General features: G+C 45.0%; 1 protein-coding gene across 1 annotated transcript in view; it reads left to right on the forward strand.

Annotated features, from left to right (window-relative positions):
• Positions 1-511: 511 nt before the first annotated feature.
• Positions 512-26,497, forward strand: part of LOC306917357 (Krueppel-like factor 7) — a gene marked incomplete at its 5' end in the record, with an annotated part of 113,129 nt that continues 87,143 nt past the window's right edge. Inside the window, one exon of the mRNA XM_079495563.1 lies at positions 512-544. Coding sequence (XP_079351689.1) covers positions 512-544 — 33 coding nt within the window. The remainder of the gene's footprint in view (positions 545-26,497) is intronic.

Consider the following 26,497-nt stretch of genomic DNA (forward strand, 5'->3'; position numbering starts at 1 on the left):
GGCAGGCGGGCGGGCGGGCGGGCAGCGCCCCAATGAAGAGCCCATAAAATGAAACACACACACACACACACTCGACCGTATTATTATTATACTTGCGAGGACATTTTTGTATTTTTTAGGATGGCATTGGAAGCTTGTAGCTACTTTTCGGTGTGTGACATCGCCACACAGCTAAGTATAAAATAAGGGAAAACTGTCAGGAACGAAGGAGTCATCGAGTCATCATAGCTTAGTTTTCATTTAGTTTCCATTTAGTTTTCGTCAGTGGAAAAAGGTAGTCGACGAACATTTTTCGTCTTCGTTTTAGTCGACGAAATCAACACTGAATCGAGGTCTGTGAAATGTGGCATAGCGTTAAATTCCTCTCTCTGTCTCTATCTCTGTCTGTCTTGATTACTCATCCCCTGCACCTGTGTCTAATCTGTAATATCTCTCTCACACACACATACGCTCTTCTTTCAAGGTTGGTGAACCAATTGGGAGCCGCAGTCCGTTTCCAGCGTTAGACTGACCCGCCCCTCTATGCCCAGAACAGCAGATACCGGTAGGTCACTTTCAGGCTAACCCTAACCTAACTCCTAAATAATTTTTTTTATAATTTTTATCCCATGATTTTGCAACCCATTTTTTCACCCAGTGTCACTTATCTAATGTAATCCTGGGCGCTACACTTCCTCTGCCAACCAGGGGGGCAGTGGACCGACCTCATGCTTCCTTCTTTGCATGAGGAGTCCAAGCTGCTTCTTTTCACTTGACGGGTGAGAGTTTCCCTGGGCCGGACATATAGCGTGTGGAAGGAACATGTTATTCCGACCAGTTCCTTTCCCTCCATCAGGCGCCCCGGCTGGCCAGGGGGAGGTAGTTTAGAGACCAGTGAGGGTACCTACCCTAGGGGGCATGGGGAGAACATGCAAACCCCACACAGAAAGGCCCTTTCGCCAACCCCGCCTCGGGTATGGGCACTCATGACGCAGAGGAGAGAAGACGCCGCCAGCACCCTGCACAGCGTCCCCAGCGGGAATAGAACCCAGGACCTTCTTGATGTGAGGCGAGACTGTGCCACCGTGCCCCCCTAAATGTCAAATCCTGACCCTACACTCAACCTGAGTTTAGGGTCAGTACACACACACTGTGCTCACACTAAGTACACACACAAGATCACGGCACGGTAGGCCATTGACAATCTAATAGACTATAGTTACGTCGAACGTTTCGCGTGCACACACAAGCACTTGCAGCGGTGTGCGCTGGGGCACGTGCACACTCATACTTTCTGTGCACGCATGCATGCGTGTTGTGCACACCCAATGTGTGCACATGTGCACACTTAGAATATAAACAGACGCTAACAGAAGCTATTACCATCATGAGCTGACCCATTACTCTCTGTCCAAAGTGCCTGTGTGTGTGTGTGTGTGTGTGTGTGTGTGTGTGTGTGTGTGTGTGTGTGTGTGTGTGTGTGTGTGTGTGTGTGTGTGTGTGTGTGTGTGTGTGTGTGTGTGTGTGTGTGTGTGTGTGTGTGTGTGTGTGTGTGTGTGTGTGTGTCTGAGAGAAAGAAAGAGAGAGAGAGAGGCCTAACCGCAATCATTTCGGTCTGACTACAGAATTAATCTTCGATTGAATTCTGGCCTCGTTATGTTAAAGAACATTAAGTAAGGAATAAAAAACACAGGGGCTCATAAAGAAGTGAATTAATCTTACTTACAAACAGTCTGGGGAAGAGGATTCATCATTGGACATGTTTGTATCTGGTAGGCAAGGATTTTAAAATAGCTACATGAACCCATATAGTGTCCCTATTCTGGGAATGTCTCAAGCGAACATTTGCCGCACAGTACGACACAAAAAAAAGTTGCAGATTTACACAAGCTCACAATTGTCACAAGTGAGGTTTGAAGCTCTGCTCAGTTGTTAAATCAGAATGGTGACAATGTCAGGTGCTTAGAAAGCAGTTGTGGACAGTAACTATACAGCATATTTACGTTAACGAACAAATTAATGTGCGTTAGATTTTCATAGGTGTGTCCAGAAAGTGTCAAAGGCCATGCAAACGCGCAAGCCAGTGTTGTTTTCGTCGACTAAAACTATGGCAAAAAATGTTTGTCGACTACTTTTTTTCACTGACGAAAACTACATGAGACTAAATGAAAACTAAGCCACGATGACTAAAACTAAGACTAAATATAGTGACAATTTTGTCAACAAATAAAAACTAGACTAAAATGTTAGGAAGGGACTAGTGGACGATAGATACAGTAAAGTCATATAAGTCACTGACATCAAAGCCCACCAAAATACATTTTAGTCGACTAAATGAACTGTAGATTTAGTCGACTAAAATCTTGTGATATTTAGTCGACTAAAACTAGACTAAACACTAAAACATTCCAGGTGACTAAAATGTGACTAAAAACTAAATGAAAGCTATTCAAGAGACTATGACTAAAATCAAAATGTGCCACCAAAAACAACACTGGCGCAACCATGTTAAACACCTAAACCCAATATTAATTTGATTATAGCTGCAGCTGCAGTGTTGCTTACATCACTGTGTACTGTAAGTAGGGATGTCCCAATCAGCTGCAGTGTTGCTTACATCACTGTGTACTGTAAGTAGCGATGTCCCAATCACGTTTTTGTTTTTGCTCCCGATCCGATTCCGATCATTTGTTTTTGAGCATCTGCCGATAGCGATTTTTCCCGATCCGATATTTTTATAGACCACTTTTATGCCATATCACAATGGTACAAATCACAGACAATATCCAGTCTAATATCATGATATGGATATAATATTTATACTATAGGGATGTCCCGATCACTTTTTTTGGCTCCCGATCCGATTCCGATCATTTGAAAATGTGTGTTGTAATCACAACAATTGTGATGTTTAGGAGTTAGTTTTTTTGGTTTTCGATACTTTGCCAGTTCCCTCTCCATGATGGTTGGTAGTCTCGTCTGTTCCATGTGTGCAGACTCACACACTCGCATCATGCATAATGTCCTCAGACTAGGGCTGAAGTGTAACATCTGTGGAACGAGTGTTTCTCCAAAGGTGATGATTCGATCTCCCTCCACGCAACAGTGCATGTCACCCAACCCATCGGGGCCTTTCCCTTTGGGCTGAACTTTCTTCCAGGAGAAGTCTGTGGGATTTAATTTCCACATGACTTTGGGGAAGTTCGGCTTCCGAGGTTTCTGAATAACATTGCATCCGCCGAATATGTACAGCTCTCCATTGTAGACAAAGGCTGCGTGCTGCTGACGTCGTTCTGGAAGGAGCTCTGCGGAAGGTGTGCTCAGCCATGAGTTGGACTGTGTGTTAAACACCCTGACGTTCTTGTCCTCGTGCCCTACGCCTTCGCCCCCAAATACAAACATCTTTGTCCCGATCATGGTGGCAGAGTGCGCTCCTGAATAGGGTGCTGGGGGGCCGCCAGTGTAAATCACAGACCAGACCATTGTGTTGGTGTCCAACTTGTAGATGTCATTAGTAAATACTCTCGTATCGGTGTTTCCTCCATGGATATACATGACCTTTCCCAAGGCACAGGCCGAGTGGCGGGACCTCGCCGATGGAACAATTCCAGAGACCTTGGGCTTGAACCATGTGTGTTTGCCAACATTATATGCGTAAAGAACGCTTACCCTGTCTCCCTCAAATTTCCAAGTAATGCCCTCTATTATAGAGCGCATTATTTGGAACATTCCCATCGCCACTGGCTCTATATATAGTCTACAATTCACTTCCCCACCCCAGATGTATATGAGATCTTCCATCATCACAGCTGTGTGGTTAATGCGCATGCAGGGAACATCATCAACGTTCTGTCTTCCTCTTCTCGTTTTCACCGGGGGCAACAGCTTCCATTCCCAATATGTTGTGTCAAAGACGCGCACCTCAATTGGACACGTGAGGCGGGTCACTATTTTTTTGTAGTCTATGTACCCTCCAAAGAAATACACCTTGTCGTCCACGGGCCCAACAGAACAACCAAGGAAGCTGTTGTTCTTTGGTGTCCCTCTTTTGTCCAGGCGTGGTGACCAGCGCAACATCTCTATCCCAATCGCTCTGTATTTATTTATCTTTCTCGTCTCACTCTTTGTGAGTCTCTGTCTCTGTGAGTCTCTGAAGATGTCGCCTTGAAGAGCTCTCGTGCTGGAGATTGTAGGAGTTTCTGAAGTTTGTGGTTTTATTATGTGAGACTGCAGCCACTGCAGCACACTTATACTGTTCCACTGAGGTGGTCGGGTTATCTTGGTGATGTCACAATGAGTCAGCTTTAACCATATATGGAGTCCCAAGATGGGTCATGTCCATATATGGAGTTGGTGTCACGCACGCACGCACGCACGCACGCACGCACACACACACACACACACACACACGCCCACACACATATATGGAGATCTCTATATTTGTCAGTCCTTGTCCCTTTTCTGACTATATATGGATACCTCTATTTGTCAGTCCTGTCTCTTTTATGACTATATATGGAGACCTCTATTTGTCAGTCCTGTCTCTTTTATGACTATATATGGAGACCTCTATTTGTCAGTCCTTGTCCCTTTTCTGACTATATATGGATACCTCTATTTGTCAGTCCTGTCTCTTTTATGACTATATATGGAGACCTCTATTTGTCAGTCCTGTCCCTTTTATGACTATATATGGAGACCTCTATTTGTCAGTCCTGTCCCTTTTATGACTATATATGGAGACCTCTATTTGTCAGTCCTGTCTCTTTTATGACTATATATGGAGACCTCTATTTGTCAGTCCTTGTCCCTTTTCTGACTATATATGGATACCTCTATTTGTCAGTCCTGTCTCTTTTATGACTATATATGGAGACCTCTATTTGTCAGTCCTGTCTCTTTTATGACTATATATGGAGACCTCTATTTGTCAGTCCTGTCTCTTTTATGACTATATATGGAGACCTCTATTTGTCAGTCCTGTCCCTTTTATGACTATATATGGAGACCTCTATTTGTCAGTCCTGTCTCTTTTATGACTATATATGGAGACCTCTATTTGTCAGTCCTTGTCCCTTTTCTGACTATATATGGATACCTCTATTTGTCAGTCCTGTCTCTTTTATGACTATATATGGAGACCTCTATTTGTCAGTCCTGTCTCTTTTATGACTATATATGGAGACCTCTATTTGTCAGTCCTGTCTCTTTTATGACTATATATGGAGACCTCTATTTGTCAGTCCTGTCCCTTTTATGACTATATATGGAGACCTCTATTTGTCAGTCCTGTCTCTTTTATGACTATATATGGAGACCTCTATTTGTCAGTCCTGTCTCTTTTATGACTATATATGGAGACCTCTATTTGTCAGTCCTGTCTCTTTTATGACTATATATGGAGACCTCTATTTGTCAGTCCTGTCTCTTTTATGACTATATATGGAGACCTCTATTTGTCAGTCCTGTCCCTTTTATGACTATATATGGAGGATTTCACCACTGAGCACAGCACTTTAAATATTAAATTATATATTGTTTTATCTGATTGGGTGCCCCAGTTAATAAGTGATGATTTATATGGAGGTCTGGTACAGTTTTACTTTCCTGTAGCTGTGTCCGAGATAACAATATTAATGTACCTTTGCACAGGTAGCTTGTTACAGTGTTATGCAGCCTGGCATGTTTTCACCGTGCTGTCGTTTTTCAGCCGGAGTGGAAAAAACCAGCCGGAGGGTCTTGTGCCCCTTTAGTAATTTGTATACTTTTGAAGACTTCCTTCCTTTTAGTCTAGTTTTTATTTATTGACGAAATTGTCAATATATTTAGTCTTAGTTTTAGTCATTTTAGTTTTCATTTAGTTTTTGTTAGTGGAAAAAGGTAGTCGACGAACATTTTTCGTCTTAGTTTTAGTCGACGAAATCAACACTGGATCGAGGTCTGTGAAATGTGTCATCGCGTTAAATTCGTCTCTCTGTCTCTATCTCTGTCTGTCTTGATTACTCATCCCCTGCACCTGTGTCTAATCTGTAATATCTCTCTCTCACACACAAGTATACGTAATTTGTACTTTTGAAGACTTGTGTATAAATATATACTTTGTCCTTTGTCCCTTATCCCGTTATAACCGAGAAAGCATCTGTGTTATTTTAGATTTTTGCGTTGGCCATTCAAAAATAGCAGATGTACATCTGCTATTTTTTAACATTGTTTTAAAAAGTATGGTGGAATCGTCTTAATAGTTTCCACCATCTAAACCAGTGGTGTTCAACCAGTGGTCCGGGGACCAACAGAGGTCCTTGAGGGGGTTCCAGTTGGTCCCCCTCCCCAGCTAAATGATGGAGAGTTGGTAACCCAACGGACCCTTATAGGTCTTTAAAGGAGCTATAACATAAAATTCAACTTGTTCCATTTCTTTTGTGTTTTTGGGGCTCCCATATGTGTTTTCTATTCCCACAAATAACCAACTTTGAACAATCAGGCTTTCATATCATATGGGTGCTTTAATGGAAATTGCTCTCAGGAACAGCTCGACTGATTTTGTCCTCATCGTGATGTCATCAATGTCACCCTACTTTGTATAATTCCTCCTATTCTTCAGTCTTCAGTTCCAAATTTGCATTTCCACTTTGTTTACAATGTCCACCATTGTTGATTTTCCAAGCTGGCATGGAATTGAAACAAGCCTGGTTTTATCTAGCATCAGTATTATAATGACTCAAATATTAAATAATCTGCATATCAGCACCCCCACCACCTCAGGACATTGTGGTACTGCAGCTAAAATTGCTTTCAAAGTCCAAAAAGAAATGACAAGGACTGGTTATATCAGAGTGGTGATTGAGGCTCAAACCATTAGAAATAACTTTGAGGGACATAGAAAATATGATATTAAATATTAAAAGCAGTTTTAAAATGCATGTTATTTGCGCTTTAACTCTTGAGAGGGTAAAATGAAACCAAATGGACCCGTACGGGGAAGAATTAACTCATTGTTAAACATCTGCATTACTTAATTTACAAGAAGTCTACACAATTTGAGAATGCACAATAATTGTCTCCATCGTACCAACATCAATACGGCATGGAATTGTGGACAAAATCTCATCCAACAACAACAAAATAGTTGTTGTTGGATGTTGGAAATAGTTTTGGCTCTGAGAGGCTAAATCTCATCAAATGGTGGTCCGTTCGTGTGGCTCAAATGCCAAAAAAAAAAGAAATGGGCGAAAAGGGTTGAAAAGCACGGATCCAAACGGATCACGCGGCGCATGGTGTCGGCTTCAACCCATCCGTCTGTGCCAAGTCCCTCACGCCCACACGGGGAGGAGGAGGAGGAGTGGGTACATATCCGTCAGCACGGCGCTGGTTCATGTGTGACTCATCCTTGATTAACCCCTGCTGACTCTAATTAGAGCCAATTAGCCCGAGCTGAATGGAATGAGACACTCTCAATGCAAGATGATGATGAGGGATGTCGATGGACGCGTCAGGGTGGGGAAAAATGGAGAGATGATGAAGAGGACAGATGATGCGTCGGGGCATGGAGGGGCTATGTGGCAATAGAGGGATGGGAGGAGTGTTGTGATGGAAAAATGATGATGGTGATGATGATGATGATGATGGGGGGGATGGAGGAGAGTTTAAGGGGGGTGGAAGGATGGATGCGGTGACAGAGTTGATGTGCAAAACCTATCCATAATTCTAAAGAGGCTGTCAGTATCCTTTGCATATCCAGTGGTTAAGCCAATAAGGCTGTGTTGATGCACAGACCAACACCACTGATGCTTTGCACTTGTGGGGTTGATCAACAATGATTAGCACTCCACTGCAATCAGTGCGTTACATACTGTATGATTGATATCCACTCAACAGAAGCACAAAGCATTTGCTTTTGCTCGTTTGGTTCTATATTATTGGCATACAAATAATTATTTATTTCCAGTATTTATAATGCTTTTCATGCTGTTCAACGTTTTCCAGAATCAAACCTGTAGCGTGTGTAAAAAGTTAAACCTTTTGAGCTCCTTTTAGAAACGGTAATTAATTGTATCCATGATTTCCAAATCCTATAGTCAATGACGGCTGTCACACTCACTGTCAGCTTTAGTGAGAATCAACCTGGCCTGCTTGGTTACCATGGCGTCTGACATATACAATGTACCTTAGTGAGAATCAACCTGGCCTGCTTGGTTACCATGGCGTCTGACATATACAATGTACCTTAGTGAGAATCAACCTGGCCTGCTTGGTTACCATGGCGTCTGACATATACAATGTACCTTAGTGAGAATCAACCTGGCCTGCTTGGTTACCATGGCGTCTGACATATACAATGTACCTTAGTGAGAATCAACCTGGCCTGCTTGGTTACCATGGCGTCTGACATATACAATGTACCTTAGTGAGAATCAACCTGGCCTGCTTGGTTACCATGGCGTCTGACATATACAATGTACAGTACGTTGGCCAGACACTCACACCAGTGTTTTTTGTCGACTAAAACTAAGACGAAAAATGTTTGTAGATTACCGTTTTTCACTGACAAAAACTAAATGGAAACTAAATGAAAACTATGCTATTATGACTGAAACTAAAAGCTAAATATAATAATATATACTGACAATTTCGTCAACAGATATAAACCACACTAAAATGTTAGGAAGGGACTAGTGGACAAGAGATCCAGTATAAGTCAGTAGATCTGCTGAAAATAGCAGATCTACAAGCGTCGCGCTGCGAGCTTGTAGATCGGCTATTTTCAACAAGTGGACCTCAAATTTTAAGTCCGGACTAAGCTAGGCTAAACTTCCGCTCGGTCGAGCAATTGAGTTATAATTGCACTTCTTCCGGGTGCTTCAAAACGCCACTGAGCAACTTCTATTGAAATGGATAGCTGGGGGGCGGGGCTAACACTCCGGTTCGGTCTCCATCCTTGTAACCGGCAGGGCATGGCGGGTGAGACGGTGTTGTCGAACTATAATGCCTGTCGGACTGTTAGTATGTGTCTAACTAACGAATGCACCCCCTCCGCACGCGGTACGCCCTCCTGGTTAAACTTCACCGGCCATGCCAGGTGAAAATAAGCGGCTGGCAACTGTGTAAGGGAGCAGTTTGATTGTCTACAACACCCTCGCCAACATCACCAACGAGTAGTGGTTGGCAGCAGTGACCGGGACTATATAATTGCTGTGTGTGTGTGTGTGTGTGTGTGTCTGTGTGTGTGTGTGTGTGTGTGTGTGTGTGTGTGTGTGTGTGTGTGTGTGTGTGTGTGTGTGTGTGTGTGTGTGTGTGTGTGCGTGTGTGCGTGTGTGCGTGTGTGCGTGTGTGCGTGTGTGCGTGTGTGCGTGCGTGCGTGCGTGCGTGCGTGCGTGCGTGCGTGCGTGCGTGCGTGCGTGCGTGTTTTGTTTTGAGGAAAAACAAAACACGGTCAAGCTCCATGCCTTCGATTTAGGAATTCACAATCCAGTGCGATTTACGGAGGGCTAAGATCGAAGTAAATGGCACAAGCCTTTAGTCAACAAAGACACGGTAAACGGTCAAGTAAATGGAGTGCAAAGAGAAACAATTAAGCGCTACAAAGTACCTAGGATAGCAGCGTGCGGTAAACATCAGATGCAGCATCTGTCTAAGCAGCATGCATTCAAAGTGTAATTCCTATAGCATCTGTGGAAGACAAACAGTTTGTCTGTCTGAATGGCTTAGCATGTGTGGACAAGTAACCAACGTATATCTGGATAATAAGTATAAGTTCCACAGCTTAGGAGAAAGACCATGGGGAGACTGTAGGACACTTGGGAGCGTTGACCAGGGTTTTACCTGCAGGAATGGGCTCTATTCACGCACGCCATTTTGGAAAGAACTTTGGCCCGTTCCCTATACTTCCTTCACAGGTGTTACTGCTGATACTAATGAAGGCTCTGTTCCATTCTGGTCAAACAGAGTCAGGGTTGCTGCTGTTGTGCATGTTGGCTCACTGGAAACTCTCTGCTACACCAGTGGGTTCTCAAAGTGTCCTTGAGTGGGTTCCAAATGGCCCCGTACGGGTGTGTATAACTCTGAGAGGGTACAAATGGAACGGGTCAGTTTGGTTCCATTTGTACCCTCTCAGAGTTAACGGGTCTGAGAACCACTGCACAGTAAATGGAACAGAGCCTTAATTAGTATAATCGGTAACACCTGTGAAGGAGTGCATATAGCCCATTGATCGATTATAATGATGTAACATATAGGCTACATCGTTAACAAACACCTGACATCAGACGCGTAGAGTGCCGAAGTCCTGACGTCACTCGCTCATCCCCTGGTTTGCGGAAGTAGGCTAATTACTCTATGGAGAATAACATTGGGTCATCTTAAAATCGTCTCATATAAGAATTGTGGTCCAAAAATACACAAACTATCGTTTATGACAGTCCGTCACTCATATTTGATACGGCCTGTTTCTAGTGAAAATGTTACTAATTCGGCAACTTTCAAACACAGTCCTTATATGAGGTGATCTAAAATCCCACTATGGGGATTATAATACAAATTTAAAAAAATCCACAAACGCGTGGAATAGCGCCCTCTAGCGATATTGACGTCAGACTTTGGTGCTCTATAACAGTGGTTCCCAAAGTGGGGTCCGGGGACCCCTAGAGGTCCTTGAGGGAGTTCCAGGGATAGTTTGGAACCAAATGGGCCCTTATGGGTCTGTAACTCTGAGAGTGTACAAATGGAACCAAATGGACCCTAACAGGTCCATTTGGTTCCATTTGTACACTCTCACAGTTAAATTAACATTGATTTTACAATACAAATTATGGGGTCTCAGAGATAGAAATGCAATTGTGGTAAATTTCATACCATTCACCATACAAAGATACTGTTAAAACTGAAAGCTGGGAGAGCACCGGAGAAAATGTGAGACGGCACGACAGAGCAGATTAGATATGTCCAAGAGAATTATTGATTCCCAGATATCACACCATTAAATGGGGGTCCGTAGCCTATTGCATATCAAACTGAGGGCAAATTTTTTTTGAGAATCACTTAAAATCTTCTCTTATGGGGGTCCCTGGCATATCTTTTCAAATGGGGGTCCACAGGCTAATTGTGTCAATTTGGGGGTCCTTGACGTGAAAACGTTTGTGAACCACTGCTCTATAAGGACCATCATGTGTTAACTTCGGAAAGAGGTGTAGCGGTGGATGCATCATGTCCTGAGGGGGGGGGGGGGGGGGGGGGGTATAGGGGAGGGAGGGGCGCCGTGCCCTTGATTGACTCGTAGGTCATCACCAGTGTTTTAATTGGGAAGGCAGAAGGGGGTGGGGGGGGTTGTAGACGAGGCGTGTCAGTGTCGTGGCATTCTGGATCAGTGGAAGGGGGTTAGTTAGAGTGTTGGTGCCCGCAACCAGCAACCTCTCCCATCCCCCCTCCCTGCTATCTGCCACCAGCAGCAGCAGCAGTAGTGCAGAGGGCCAGCAGGCTGAAGGGGTCCGGGGGCCACTCAGCCCGGGCCCCGTGATTGCCTCGTTCTATCATCAAGCCAGATGATTTCTATTATTTCACGACGGATGATTGGTCTGGCCGCCTGCCCGACCCACCGAAGCAAGCTCATTTTGGGGGGGGTAGCGGGCCGCGCTGTTTGAAGTGCAGCCCTCGTGCCGCGGCCGAACACGCAGCAAAATGAATGAGGTGGAGGAGGGGGATGAGGGAACGGGAGGCAGGGAGGGGGAGGGAGGGGGGGACGGGGCGCAGAAATAATGGAGCTGAAATGGTGGTAATGACGAGGAGTGCGGGCGTTGGAGGGCATTATGCGCGAAGGACGAGGTTGTTAATGTGGACTGCCTCTATTTCCGACAGTAATTTAAAACGCTAATGGGGAGCGCTTTTCCTCGGCTAAATAAATAGATGGCCCGGCGCTCAGAGCGAGTTCGCTCTGCTGTTTACTCTTGCGTGTTTGACGCGGGCTGAAACCCAAACGCCCGGGGAATAAATCCCCCACGTAATTACATTGTCACTGGTTTGTCATCAAATTGGTCCCAATGAAACACCCAAATATTACATTCTGATTACCGCGGATCAGTAAGGCTTGCAAACCGAAAGTCACTTGCAATTTAATTATTTGATAAACCCTGTTCATTACGTTAGGCCCGGCGTTTCAATTGAGCGATCGGTTGTTTATTTAATTATTTATTTTAAACGTGAAAGAGATGTGACATTTTGATCACGGGGGCCTTCTTCGGCGATTTTCTAAACTTTAAAATCCATAACGTTGAATTACTGCCGACAGGCTATACCCACCGGCCCATGTGTGGACAACAGAGCACAGTGTTCACAGGGCCTGAGCAGACATGGTGTTTATAATAGACGTGGAACTAAAATGATCATATGACTCTCATCCCGACTCACCTCCCTGACACTTAACTTCGTTGTCTTCTTCTGGGACACCAAATCCGATTATACCGCCGTCCATTTGAAACGAGTTTCTGAATTTGGCCATTCAAAGCGCTTCATTTTCCCCACTTACAAATGTAAGATTTTGTTCTTTGTTTTTGTTCTTCTTTAGATGATACCGCTGTGAACGTCTAAAGAAAAGAACAAGAGGAAATGGGTTTTTGCACATGACAGACATTACAATCTTGGAATCCTACTATACTCTAACGAAGAGATATCTCTTTGTAGATATTACAGACTACTGAAGTCAGAAAAATTGCAGAATGCAGAGTCACTACTTGATTAATTTAATTGTTTTGTGGTTTAGTATTTATTACATTATTGGGATTTTCTTTTTTCCTTTTTTTCCCCCAGAGATAAAGTCAGAAATAAACATGTGTACAATCAGTATTAAAAGCATAAACAGGTTGTTTCGTGATATACAAGGAAGTCCTGAAGTGGCCATATAAGAGAGGTAACAGACCTGAGAGACCAGTCAAATGGGGCTTTGTAGTGGAATATCGACCTGCATACACAACTTCAGAAAAACACTTTCTTAGTGAATTTTTTTTAATGTTTTTTTTGCGGCTTTCGTCTTTATTTTATATTTTTTTATAGAGGGACAGACAGTGGGTTGACAGCAAATGGGGAGAGAGATGGGGGAGTGACATGCAGTAAAGGCCGCCGGGAGTCGAGCCCGCGGCACACAGCCAGACTCGGGCTACCGGCCAAGGAGCCTGGACCGCTGAGCCACGCGGCCCAGGCCTCTTAGTGTCTTTCTGAGTTGCAACCGTGCTTGGTCTGCTCTCGTTTCGTTCTGCGGCGGCCCCGTCGTCGTCGGTACGACCCATACACAGTCCAAGCTCACAGCTTGGTAGATTTGGCGAATGTTCCCCACAGCATACAGTTGGAGGCCATCGATATTGTCCTTTTCTTTTTGCTGAGGTTTGCGTGATCTGCGCAAAAGGACAGTTAACCCATTTTGGGCGGGAACCCCTTTTGGTGTTTTAAACATTGTTATAATTTAGCTATTGAAAAATAGCAGATCTACAAGCTCATAGCGCGCCACCGAGTGGCGCGCTACGAGCTTGTAGGTCTGCTATTTTTGAAAAATCGTGAAAATATTTATTTCAGAAAACTGGAGGATTTAGAAGGATTTTTTTAAATTTTGAGGTCAGGCCTAAATGGGTCAAATGATAAGGGACAATATCGGTGGCACCCAACTGTATAAGGGACGCTTTGGGGTTCAAATGGCTAAGCAGCACTGGTGGGCATATGATAATGTCCATTGTTCACACCGGCAGTATAATACATCCCACCGGTCGCTTCAGAAACCCCTTCTAATTATCAGTCGGCCGTTCATGGCTTCGGGCCAATGACCGTCTCGCCCTGCATGTGTGCCTTATAGCTGGAACCGGAATCAATAGTTTGTGTGCATGGGGGGACATAATCTGTTTCACTGGGCTGCAGACTTTCTGCACTAGGAGAGATTGGAGATTTTAAGTAAAAAAGTACATTTATATTGTACCGTCCTTTATATGCGGCATGCATGGAGATATGGCTCCCACTTCACCTAACCGTCGTCTGACTCTTTAACTTGTGGTTTACTCTCTTTGCCTCGCGCTCCCAGACTCCCCCCCCCCCCCCTTCCCCCCTCCTTCCCCCCCTCTTTCTCTCTGCCCCCCCCCCTCTGGCGTGCTCCTTCACTGCTGTCTCATGTCTCATCTCTTTATGTGGCAGAGGGGCTTTGAACCTTGGGTGCATTAACGGTTCTGAGGCTGCCGCTGTCACCTGCTAATGTCACTGGTAATGATGTGAGGCTCGTTTCTCCTCCTCGTGATGTGTGCGCTGCACCTTCGAAGGCATCATCAGACACACACACACACACACGCAGACGCAGAGACCCCTATCATATCGTTTCCACCGCCGCACCGGAGCACGGATGTGACAAGTATATGTGGCAACCGGGAAGCCGTCCAAGAGCGAATAAGGGGGGGAAAGGATGAGGGAGGGAGACGGGGAGAGAGAGAGAGACGAAAGCAGTGCCTCCTTCGTTTGCAAGTCATTTCACTAACACCTTTGAAGTGGCACGCACGCCCCTGGAAGTTGTGGCGAGGATCCGCCGGGTTTATACCGCGGACGGATGAAAGGTTCTCGTCAACTTTTGACCTCCGTATGGCGGAGACGAGACGGCGGTGGGGGGGTGTCGTGGGGTTGGGGGGGGGGGGGGGGGGGGGGGGGAGAGGGCGTTGTGACGTCTGCTGCTTCCAGATGCTGTCTGACTGTCACGAATAAACAACGTCTCTAAACGGAACCGGACAGGACTGGCCGCGACCTCATGGCGACGTCTCGCGACCCCCTCTTGACTCCCTGGCGTACATGTACAGCACGGGGCGGAGAGAAACACTGCTCTGCCATATGACACATGGCACATCATGCACGGAGGTCTCGTGCACGGTGCACGCCATGCTCGTGCACGCTGCCGGTCTGAACATCTGCCACTGGGTATGTGCTGTAAAAAGCCTAGCGCTATTTATGTTGCACCCATGAATTGGCGCTCGTATGGACCTTACAATTGCTGAGACACAATGTTACCGTAGCCCATTTTGGACTGATGGCGATAAAAAAAGGCTTCTAAATCCTAATAGTTTTCTGAAAAACCCATGTTTCTATGTCAGTTGTGCTCAACCTTTTTCATGTCAAGGACCCCCAGAATTATCTCTATTGGGCCACGGACCCACATCTCAAAATATGTTGTTCCAGGGACCCCCCAGAAGCAAATATTTTAGTTAAAAATGTTCACTCGGAAATATATATTCAAAGATTCGCACCACATTTTCACGACTTTTCAAAAATAGCAGACCTACAAGCTCGTAGCGCGCCACTCGGTGGCGCGCTATGAGCTTGTAGATCTGCTATTTTTCAATAGCTAAAGTATAACGTAATGCTTAAAACACCAAAAGGGGTTTCCGCCCAAAATGGGTAAAAAGCCTACCGGTATTTATGTTGCACCCATGAATTGGCCCTCGTATGGACCTTACAATTAATATAAATGTGTCATTTGGTAGTTACTTTTATGTAATCATCCCTATACAACAGTGGTTTTCAACTTTTTTCATATCAAGGCCCATTTATTTATTTGGCATTGAGCCGCGGATCACCATTTGATGACATTTAGGGCTCCATTTTCGTCACCGCTAAACCCCTTATTCCTAAACTTCTTTGCCTTTTTTTACTATTTTGAAAAACATTTTGAATAGTTCAACTAGCCAATCTACATTGACACGTTGTGAGCTTGTAGACTGGCCATTTTAACTATTCAAAAATGTTTTGTAAAATAGTAAAAAAATAAAAATAAAAAAAAAAGGCAAAGAAGTTTAGGGCTAAAGGGTTCGAAAATGGAGCCCTTAGCCTTTCAGAACCAGACTTTTCCAATTCCATGGTGATGTTGGTAGGAGAGATAACAGGCAAACTTTGATCAAAATAACAATTCTTCTACATTCTCTAATTGTGTAGGCTCCTATTAAATTAATTAATGCAGATGTTTAACAATAATGTAACTCTTGAGAGCGTGAAATGAAACCAAATGGACCCATAAGGGTCCATTTGGTTTAATTTCACGCTCTCGAGAGTTACAGTAAAGATCAATAATGAGTCCATTTGGTTACCAACTCTCCATTTAGCTGCGGACCACCTGGAACCCCCTCAAGGACCACTAGTGGTCCCCGGACCACCGGTTGAAAACAACCGCACAGCACCGTGATTGCGTTATATTTCTAGCGTGTGACCTTTAGTGAACAGAATCACTAGCAGTGTTATTGCCAAACACATCTACCCACCCCCTCAACAAAAACCTAATGCTAGAATGAACACCACAGACTGCCATTTGAGATCAGGAGATAAAGCTATGAACCCTTGAGGCAGTAGATATCCTATATTATACAACAGGTCGTTTCGAGGAAGCAATCTGATTGGTTGAAACATCCCTCTAGCCTGGTTCAAACGAGCACCACTCCACACCTAATCAAAACAAAGAATTGCTCTGTTCTCCCAGAGCGCAGCAAACTCGGTGGCTAGGCTAGCTAGTTTCTTGGGACATTTGTGGTCGTAGTGACTACATCTGTCATTAAAAAAATATGTTTTTTCAGCGATTTTCTTAGTTTTAAGGGTAACTTGCTTCTGGGTAACTTCTGCGTTGCTTTCGGAACTCGCCCTGCAGGCTTGTTCCTACAGCATTGCAGGCGTGCAATGTGCATTAATGACGTTAAACCACCCCCTCTCGTGTAATATTGCTTACTTACAATCCCGTAGAATGGCCTGTTGTTCGCACCGTGCTGTTCACAATTTCCGTTTCCGTGCTGCGCTGCATGGCAGCTTCCGTTTCTCAAATCCGCCATTGCTCACTGCGTGCGTCTTAAAACGGTATTTGTCTTCAGAAGCCTTTATATTGTAACCTCGTCACAGCATAGCTATACAGAAATTACCCCAGAACGTCGTCCGCGTTGGTTCAATCACTACGGCCGATCACATGACGCGCGTGTCGACGCACTGCAAGGCATGTTGGGTTACAAGTGCATGATAGGAAGTCGTTTTTTTGTGGTTTTTGTATTCTTTTTTTTAAGCTAGATGTGAGTGCGCTGAAGGCGTGTGAACCTAATAGACAATCAGACAACCAAACAATTAGCCTACTATATTGTTGCTGCCGGGTGGAAACTTGTTACATACACTTTTTCATAAATATAAGACTTATTTTATACTTATATATACCTATAAGTACCTACCTACCTATAAATGCCTATGACAATGTCGTGCTGAAAAAGTAGCGAATAGCCGATCTATTAACACCTTGGAGGCGCAAGACGGAGATCACCGTCAAGTTCAAGTGCACGGTCAGTTGCCCGAGACGGAGATTGATAAAAACGACGGAGATTAATGATATCAAAACCGGTCGCATCGCTCCACAGCCTAGGAGCGCTTGTTGCCCAATCCTCGGTGTTGCACAACAGTGACACGTCATCGAAAATGTTCCCTGCCTGTTTAGCGGACGACAACGAAAATCTTAAAACTTTCATAACTCACGATCTAAATCATCCCGTCTAATTATGAAAAAAGATCCTGTGTTAGACGGCGCTCCGCGGTCCTTACCTCCCGTTGTTGTCGATCAACTCTAGAGTGGTGTGGCTATTGTTAGCTGCTACACAGACATTCACAACAACTTCCGGTCCGCCGGTAAAAGTGGTCCGGGCGCTATAAACGATGGGCAGATTTTATTAATGGATTAAATAGGCCCGAGCCCTCAAGGTGTTAACAAGTCACAAAGCTACATGTTCTGTCGGCTATTTTCAGTTTTAATGCCCAAAAGACATGGATAAGTCTGTTTGTGGGTTTTATAAATATTTGAAAGGTGTTAAAAAGAGCTTGCAGCTAAATAATAACTGGAACACGGATTATTTTGGTCACATTCCCTGAAAGCTAACGGTTATTGTACCTACAAGATCTCCACCCGACAGCAGCGATAGCGTAGATGGGCATTAAAAAACAGGAAACAAAAAACACCACTTAGGAAGACATTTACCCTTTGTGCATTTGAGGACTGTTTCCTACCAAGACTCCGCTACCTTCCCTTTCTTATTGAATTTGTCTCCGACCCGCAAATCCAGCTCCCCCTCCCCACCTCCCCCGCCGCTAAGCCCCCACGAGCCGATCGCTGAGGCGGCGTGCGTGCTGTCAATATTGGCCCATTCACTGTGAGTGAGCAAATCTGCGCCTGACATGGCCAGCCATGCGGGTAATAGCTAGGATTAAGACAGGAAGGTACACACATGAATATACAAGACGCACAACGTGACGGAGGGGGGGTCACTGAGCAGTTGTGGAAGCATTACTCACATTTTTTTTGTTTGTTGTTACTTAAGTAAAAGTAGCAATACCGACCTGGAAGAGGCCAGACAAACCAAGTATTACACAGTGGTTCAGGGAATTGTCTTTATGTTTACCTTTGGAAAAGATTGCATACATTCTTAAGGACAAACAAGAAATGTTTCAGGAGGTGTGGGGCCGTTTTATAAGATACATAAAGAACAATAATTTGTCACATTTAATGGATGGAGCTGAAGAGGGGGAGTGCTGTTGTTGTTTTTTTTGTTTTGTTTTGTTTTTTGGTTATTGTTTTGCTTTCTTTATATCAGTAATTGTCTTGTAATGTTCATTGTTGTTTTTTTTGTATATTTGTATTGTCATTTGTGTGTAAAAAAGGAAAATAAATACATTGTTGAAAAAGTAGCAATATCACACACTATATAAAACAGTAAAAGGGGATACCGGAGAACTCGCCGGTTTACCAACTTGCAGCGAAATTTCACGTTCAATGTCTTCATCGTTATGCTAACATGTTGTCAGTGTAGTATGTCAAACCCACAGCTGTTATAGTTCATTTCCAAAGTGATCAAATTATTTTGTGCAATTAAATGGTCAGCTAGATAATGATAAAAAGGTGAAAAATGTGAATACCAATGATAGTATAGGCCTACCATTTCAGGATATTGTTTACTAATGAATTACATTGTTTCGGTTTAAACTTTAGCATTCCTACTTCATCTAGTGTAAACTCTAAACAACTATCCTCTCTCTCTCTCTCTCTCTCTCTCTCTCTCTCTCTCTCTCTCTCTCAATTCAATGCAATTTAAATAAAGGTGAAGTTAATAAACAAAAATGCACTAAAGCGCGGCGAGTCTGAAAACCGACGAGTTCTCTGGTTACCGTAAAAGGCCTGTATTGTAAAATGTACTTGAATGTACAAATGCCTTGATATGAGCTTGTGCAACTGCTATTTTCGAATGGCAAACAGTTTAAAACTTTTAGCCGTTGAAGTAATACGTTCTAAATCTAAATCTGAGGAGTGGAATTAAAATACAATAATTGCCTCTGAGATGTAGAGGCGTAGAATTTAATTATTTGTATGGAAAGTATACCTTGAAATTGTACGAGTAATTGTACCGGGGGTTACTTTACGCGCCTGCTGCACACATGAATATACAAGACGCGGTAACGGGGGCGGAAGGGATGAGAGGAAATCACCGAGGTCCTCTAGACGGGTGACATGCACAGAATGCAGAGCGACTGGGGAACTGCGCCGTGCACAACGCGCCCATTCATCGCCGGTGACCCTGATGACGAATGAGTACAGGCTATAGCGTTAAAAACCCAGCGCCCATTGTGAGGGAGCTGCAATTTGCAATTTTCACGCCATGGCAGCTCGCCCCCGTGCGAGAGTGTGTGTGTGTGTGTGTGTGTGTGGGGGTGTGTGGGGGGTTTGTGTGTGTCTGTCTGTGTGTCTGTGCGTGCGTGCGTGCGTGCGTGCGTGCGTGCGTGTGTGCGTGCGTGCGTATGCACATTTTTGGCATGTTTGTGTGTTTGTGTTCGTGTTTGTGTATTTTCAGCACTTGTGTGTGGGACAGTGTGCAAATGTGTGTGTGTTTTCTTTGTGTGTTTTGTGTGCATGTGTTTCGTTGTGTGCTTGTATCACTGTGTGTGTGTGTGTGTGTGTGTGTGTGTGTGTGTGTGTGTGTGTGTGTGTGTGTGTGTGTGTGTGTGTGTGTGTGTGTGTGTGTGTGTGTGTGTGTGTGTGTGTGTGTGTGTGTGTGTGTGTGTGTGTGTGTGTGTGTGTGTGTGGGCCACAGTACGAAGGTGTTGAATGGTGATAAATGTCTTCTTTGCAGCGAGCTCGGGGTCTTCATGGCTGAAGGTCACTGTCTGACAGATGCTTTGCTATGGCTACAGTCGCCATGGCTCCCCAGAGAAGCACTTTGTTTTCCTGACCTCGTGGCTCCCAAGCTTTATGCCAAGTCACCACATAAAACTTGTCATTGAATCATATGCTCGGCCTGTGCACGCGTTCACGCACACACACACACGCGTGACACACACGCACACACACACTTGTGAGTCGGCACAAACCAGAGACGCACGTTTCAACACGTACACAAATTCACGGCAAACACCCACCCGGCCGCCACAGCGCAATCATGAAATTATACACGTGTTTATCTCTGCAGCCGACTCATTCATACAAGTACAGCCGGCGCACTCATACATTACGTACATTTCACTGCACGGCGCGGCTCCCCCCAAAAAACCCCAGTGCTGTTCAGTTTTACATTGTCCTTTCAATTTGTCATTCTGCCTTATCGCTTCATGTGTCGCGGACGAAGTACTCGTGTGAATTCACTCGCTAATTGGATGCCTGATGGAAGCCCAGGACTAATAGTCCTTGTGGAGCGGTGTGTGTCAGAGTCTCATAGAAACGTTTCCTTTCAGAGGATGTTTTTGAGAGGACGCCAAGGCCTCGTACCAATGCAGGAGTCAATGTAACAGCGGGCTGGAGTGGAGCATAAACCACATTCAGCTTGCTGAGACACAATGTTACCGTAGCCCATTTTGGACTGATGGCGATAAAAAAAAGGCTTCTAAATCCTAATAGTTTTCTGAAAAACCCATGTTTCTATGTCAGTTGTGCTCAACCTTTTTCCTGTCAAGGACCCCCAGAATTATCTCTATTGGGCCACGGACCCCCATCTCAAAATATGTTGTTCCAGGGACCCCCCAGAAGCAAATATTTTAGTTAAAAATGTTCACTCTGAAATATATATTCAAAGATTCGCACCACATTTTCACGAAAATAGCAGATCTGCTATTTTTCAATAGCTAAAGTATAACGTAATGCTTAAAACACCAAAAGGGGTTCCCGCCCAAAATGGGTTAAAGCAGGGTTCCCCAATAGGTGGCCCCACGGGCCATTTGCGGCCCGCGCAAAAAAAGGTGAGCTAGTGAAAGTTACAGGTAGGCCTATTGGTGTGTGATATGAAATGTGAGTTTAGCTGGCCATAATCACACAGTAATCCTTAATCATATTCCATCATATTCAAGGGCTTTGGGAGAGAAATGAGACTCCAGTCACTTTACTGGCATTGTGACATATAAAAAGGGTTTTGTAATTTCTCTTATTATTTTAAGGTTTTCTGAGCTCAATTGCACCCAAAAAAACCTGAACTTTTAGTATAGATTTTCTGTGGTCTGGGGTTTTCTGGCTCAAACAAGTGCTCTGTTTTTCCTGCTGGTTATGATGTCACAGTCTGCAAATCCCATATATGTCAGTGGGGTTTGCCATCACTGTTTTCACTATTTTGCCTGTTTTCATTGCAGCTCAAAAGGCTTCCAAACCCCAGAGAAAACTCCAGACCACAGAAAATCCACGAATGTTCAAGGTTCAGGGTTTTTTTGAGTGGTGTAAACCACTCCTACAACTGGCTTTGTTGTGCAGAAAAAATGAGCATGGTTGCTATGTTCACCCTGTTCACCCGGGTGTGATTTGTTAGTCTGTGCAGAAAAAATTAGCATGGTTGCTATGTTCACCCGGGTGTGATTTCATTACGTCAGACATGATTTCATTACGTCAGACAGGCTATATTACACCACTCAGTTCACACGGGTGTGATTTTTTGGGTGTAATTGAGATCATAAAACCTAAAAGAAAAACGAAAAAATAATCTCCGAACTCTCTCAAGATATGGCCCTTGGGGCCTGCAGGGCCATGGCTCAGTGGTCCAGGCACCTTGGCTGGCAATCCAGTCTGGCAGTGTGCTCCCGATCCCGACGGCCTTTACTGCATGTCATCCCCCCATCTCTCTCCCCATTTTCTGTCAGCCTACTGTCTGTCCCTCCATAAAAAAATAAAATAAAGGCGAAAGCCACAAAAAAAAAACATTAAAAAAATAAAGATATGGCCCTTGGGGAAATGTATTGGGGGGGAACCCCTGCCTTAGAGAGAGAGTAAGAGAGAGAGAGGGGGGAGGGGTATACAGGTGGAAAGACAGAGAGTAAAAAGAGATTCATATTGAGAGAGAATCAAGGAAAGCGAAATGGAGAAGGGGGGGGGGGGGGGGGGGGGAGACCCGAGAGAGAGAGAGAGAGAGAGAGAGAGAGAGAGAGAGAGAGAGAGAGAGAGAGAGAGAGAGAGCGCTCCATAAAAGGAACCCGGCCGGGATTGGGCCCGTTTCATGCAGTGACCCCCCGTTAGAACCTCCCCCACCTGTCTTCAGTCTACTTGGCAGTATAAATAAAGCACCTGCCCCTCACTGGCCTCCGTGATCACTCCACATCCAGACGCTCACTTTTCCCTCGACGGACGGACGGGCGAACGGGCTGGCGGGCTATTGGAGGAGCTGCAGCACAGCATTAAACATCACCAAAGCTGATAGGGCACTTTCTCTCTCTCTCTCTCTCTCTCTCTCTCTCTCTCTCGTACCCTCTCTTCACTCCCCTCGTTCGCCCCCCCTCTCTCTCTCTTGCCTCTCCACTCCCGCTCGCAGGAGATTGAACCCCAGACAGCCCCGAGTGCTCATTATCGCGTTTCTCATTCGAGTCTGTCGCTCCCGAAATCTGAACCCCTCCTTCCCTCTTCATCTGCCTCTCTCTGCCTCCCTGCCTCTCTCTCTCTCTCTCTCTCTCTCTCTCTCTCTCTCTCCCCAATCCCAGCCAGCGCTCACCCCGGCGGATAAAGTGGCGACGGGGGACGATGTCAGAAAGTCGAATATGTGCACCGCCTTTCTAGGAGTCAGGCCAAAAGAGGCAGTGCATATGGCAGACATATGGTTATGCCGGAAAATCTAATCTCGGTAATCTGTATTTAAGCAGGCACATCAATCAAGGACAAATTCCCGTTCAGGATGACGGCCGGGCATAAGGTAACAGGCCATGGAAGGGGATAGGGTAACAGGCCATGGATGGTGGAGGTTGAAGGAAGGCTAACGCAGATAGACACCGGGGAAATTCACTTCAATCAGGACAACTGCATGAATGGATAGACATATATCTTTATTGAATATAAAATTAGCAATATATTTATTATGGTTTGGTTGAGGAATTGGATCTGCTTTCAGGTATACTCTGATAATGCGCATCTCTCCCAACCGTATAGGGACTCTGAATCCCCCATACATAAACGGCGGATCCTAAACGACAGGTGGTAGCTGGGGTGGAGGAGAATATAGCAGAGCAGCAATGTTGTCAATGTGAGCAGCATGCGGCAAAAAGCAAGCAGGAATGAGCAGTGCAAACTTGCAGTTTAAATAACCGGTCTGAGAATGAAATGAGTGTGTGATTGGATGAGTGGATCGTGTGGATGAGAACGTGATGCTAAGGCGTCCCAATGGACGGCCACCAACAACTGCACTGATATGATATGATATGATATGATATGATATGATATGATATGATATGATATGACATGAGTTCCCTATAACTTCCCTGATATAACTTGCTCTGCCCATGTCTGTGACAGGCACGACGCTCATTGGTTTTGTCATGGCAGTACCACAGCTAAGAACACAGGACAGATACAGAATCAAGATTTGACTCAGAAAACATTAATACAACGTAAACAAATGTTGAACAGGGATTGGGAATAGGATACTAAATACCGACAGGAGATGTCCTTGATTGGCCCTCCACACTTGGACTTGGACAATTAGCTATTAGTACTAATGTAAATACGTTTACATAAATAAGTATATCCTGTATGGCGTGTGTTGAGTAGGTTGTAAATGTAAATGATTGCCATCCAAGTTACACAGAAAACAATTTGAAGGGGAATGGTGTAGCTAGCCATTCACTGTATTGGGTTTCTTGAGATAGATTTAGCTCAAAAGAAGACCGGAATGTTTAGCAAGCGAACTCTTTGTTTTGAAATGATATGCCTCTCTCACATCTCCACTGTGTTTAACCACTTAAAAGTCTTAAACCCTACATACGCAACTGACTGCAGTTGCCCAGGGGTCTACACTCTGCAGTCGTCCAGGGGTCTACACTCTGCAGTCGCCCAGGGGTCTACACTCTGCAGTCGCCCAGGGGTCTACACTCTGCAGTCGTCCAGGGGTCTACACTCTGCAGTCGCCCAGGGGTCTACACTCTGCAGTCGCCCAGGGGTCTACACTCTGCAGTCGTCCAGGGGTCTACACTCTGCAGTCGCCCAGGGGTCTACACTCTGTAGTCGTCCAGGGGTCTACACTCTGCAGTCGCCCAGGGGTCTACACTCTGCAGTCGCCCAGGGGTCTACACTCTTTTCCCCCCCTCTACTGCAAATCTCTTTGCCGAAAATAGAGGGTATGCACGTGACATCATCATCATACCCGGAAGTTATATGCGGGAACGCTAGAGTGGCAAAAAACAACAACTTTCTGGCCTTGACAGCCCATATACATCCAAACAGAAAAGTATACCATTTCTGACTGCATTAAACGATGTTAAACGACATTAAACTCACTTTGCCACTCAATTTGCTATTTCACTTTATGCATGCAGCGCATACCCTCTATAGCCGATCATCTGCAAATGTTTTCCTCGTATTATATTCACAGAATTGGGAGGCTGCAACAGTTTCAAGTGATTAAACGGCATGTAGCGCTCCAGTCGAGTGACGACGACTAGACTCGAGAAGTGGCATTTGAGGATGCCGCTGGGAGACCCAATAAGGTACCTGCTGTGCATTAGTATTCCCACTGTCCCTGCTGTGTAGGAGGAGCAGAAAATGGGGCCGGGTCCAATGAATGGTGGGAGCTGGGGGTCACATTCATCTTGTCCTGTTTAAATACACCGCTTAACTCCTGCCAACTGGGAAGCCATTCAGCAAAAGGCCAAGGGCATCTGTCATGTGTTCAGCACACTGATATTGTCCACTTACATGCTCTCTACCCCCTCTCCCTCTCTATCCCCATTTCTCTCTCAGTCTCTCTCTCTCTAATCTCTGTTACTCTGTCCGTCCATTTGAATCTCTTTCTCCCCCTTTTTTCTATTGCTTTACTCAGGCTGCTCCCGGTCTTTTACCACCTCTATACCTCTCTCTTTGAATCTCATGCACTCCACTTCTCTCTCTCTCTCTCTCTCTTTCTCCTCTGTTTTTCACCACCCCAATTCCTGTCTCACCAGTCACCACCTATCTCTCTGTCTCTGTCTCTGTCTCTCTCTCTCTCTCTCTCTCTCTCTCTCTCTCTCTCTCCCTCCCTCCCCCTCTCTTGTCCCCCAGATGAAAAGGAATGAATATGCGGGGAGCTGACATGATTAGCAGGCTCGTATGCCCTGTGATGGATGGCACCGGTTCCATTATTAATACAGTAAAAGCAGCGACTGCCAGGTAGGAGCGAGCGTCAGCACCGACGGTATAACGGCGTGTGCCCGTGGATAATAGCCCCGTGCTTATTTTTTATCCATGATATGCATTTGGCCTTGGGACCCTCAATCGAGAATGGACATGAAGATGAAAGGGCTTACCTTTTATGTGTTGCTCGGATACCAGATTGTGGTGTTGAGTCGCTGCACATCTGCGCACACTGAAAATAGGAAATAAAATAATCCAAGTTGAATTATTTGAAGTGGAATTGAGTCGTTTTGAAGTAGGCTAGCGATGATATCTCCCCGTGAACCAGAGCTGCTCTTCAAGTAGATTCAAATCGGGATACCATTTCAGTGATCTATGAGATCAGATTATTTCCCTTGAAAACTAGATTGCAGGCAGTAAAATCCTGCTGGCGTTTGAAGCCACTGACGTTTGCAGGCTAGCCAGCCACCAGCATAAAGGACAGCATTCATACATTCATGACAAGCGTCTACAAATCATTTGAAAATATGCAAAACAAAGAAACAAACCAAACCAGACCTGACTCAACCAGCGTAGGTTAACCACTTTTAACCAAGATTCAATACTTTACTTTATTGCCATGTCAAACAGAGTTGATTGGAATTTGTTTCAGTGACATTCATTGCAGTAACGGGGGATAGAGACAACAATTAGAACTACACAGCTGCAGCCATATTTCGTCGCTGCCCTCAGCTTCATTGCATCAGAAGAAAGTGCGACCGCCTCCTTCAGAAGCTCAGAAGCTACCAACTAATACCTATGGACTTCTCTGCCCCCCAGGGGTCTATTCTTGGTCCCCTCCTTTTCTCCTTCGACACGCCAAACTTCTTCGCTGTTGCGACACATATACAGTAGTGAGTGAGCTTGTAGAGCCTGCAGCTTTTGGAGCTCCTAAATTTCCGTCAAATG

The sequence above is a fragment of the Electrona antarctica genome (genome assembly GCF_951216825.1).
Source record: "Electrona antarctica genome assembly, chromosome: 24".
NCBI lineage: Eukaryota > Metazoa > Chordata > Actinopteri > Myctophiformes > Myctophidae > Electrona > Electrona antarctica.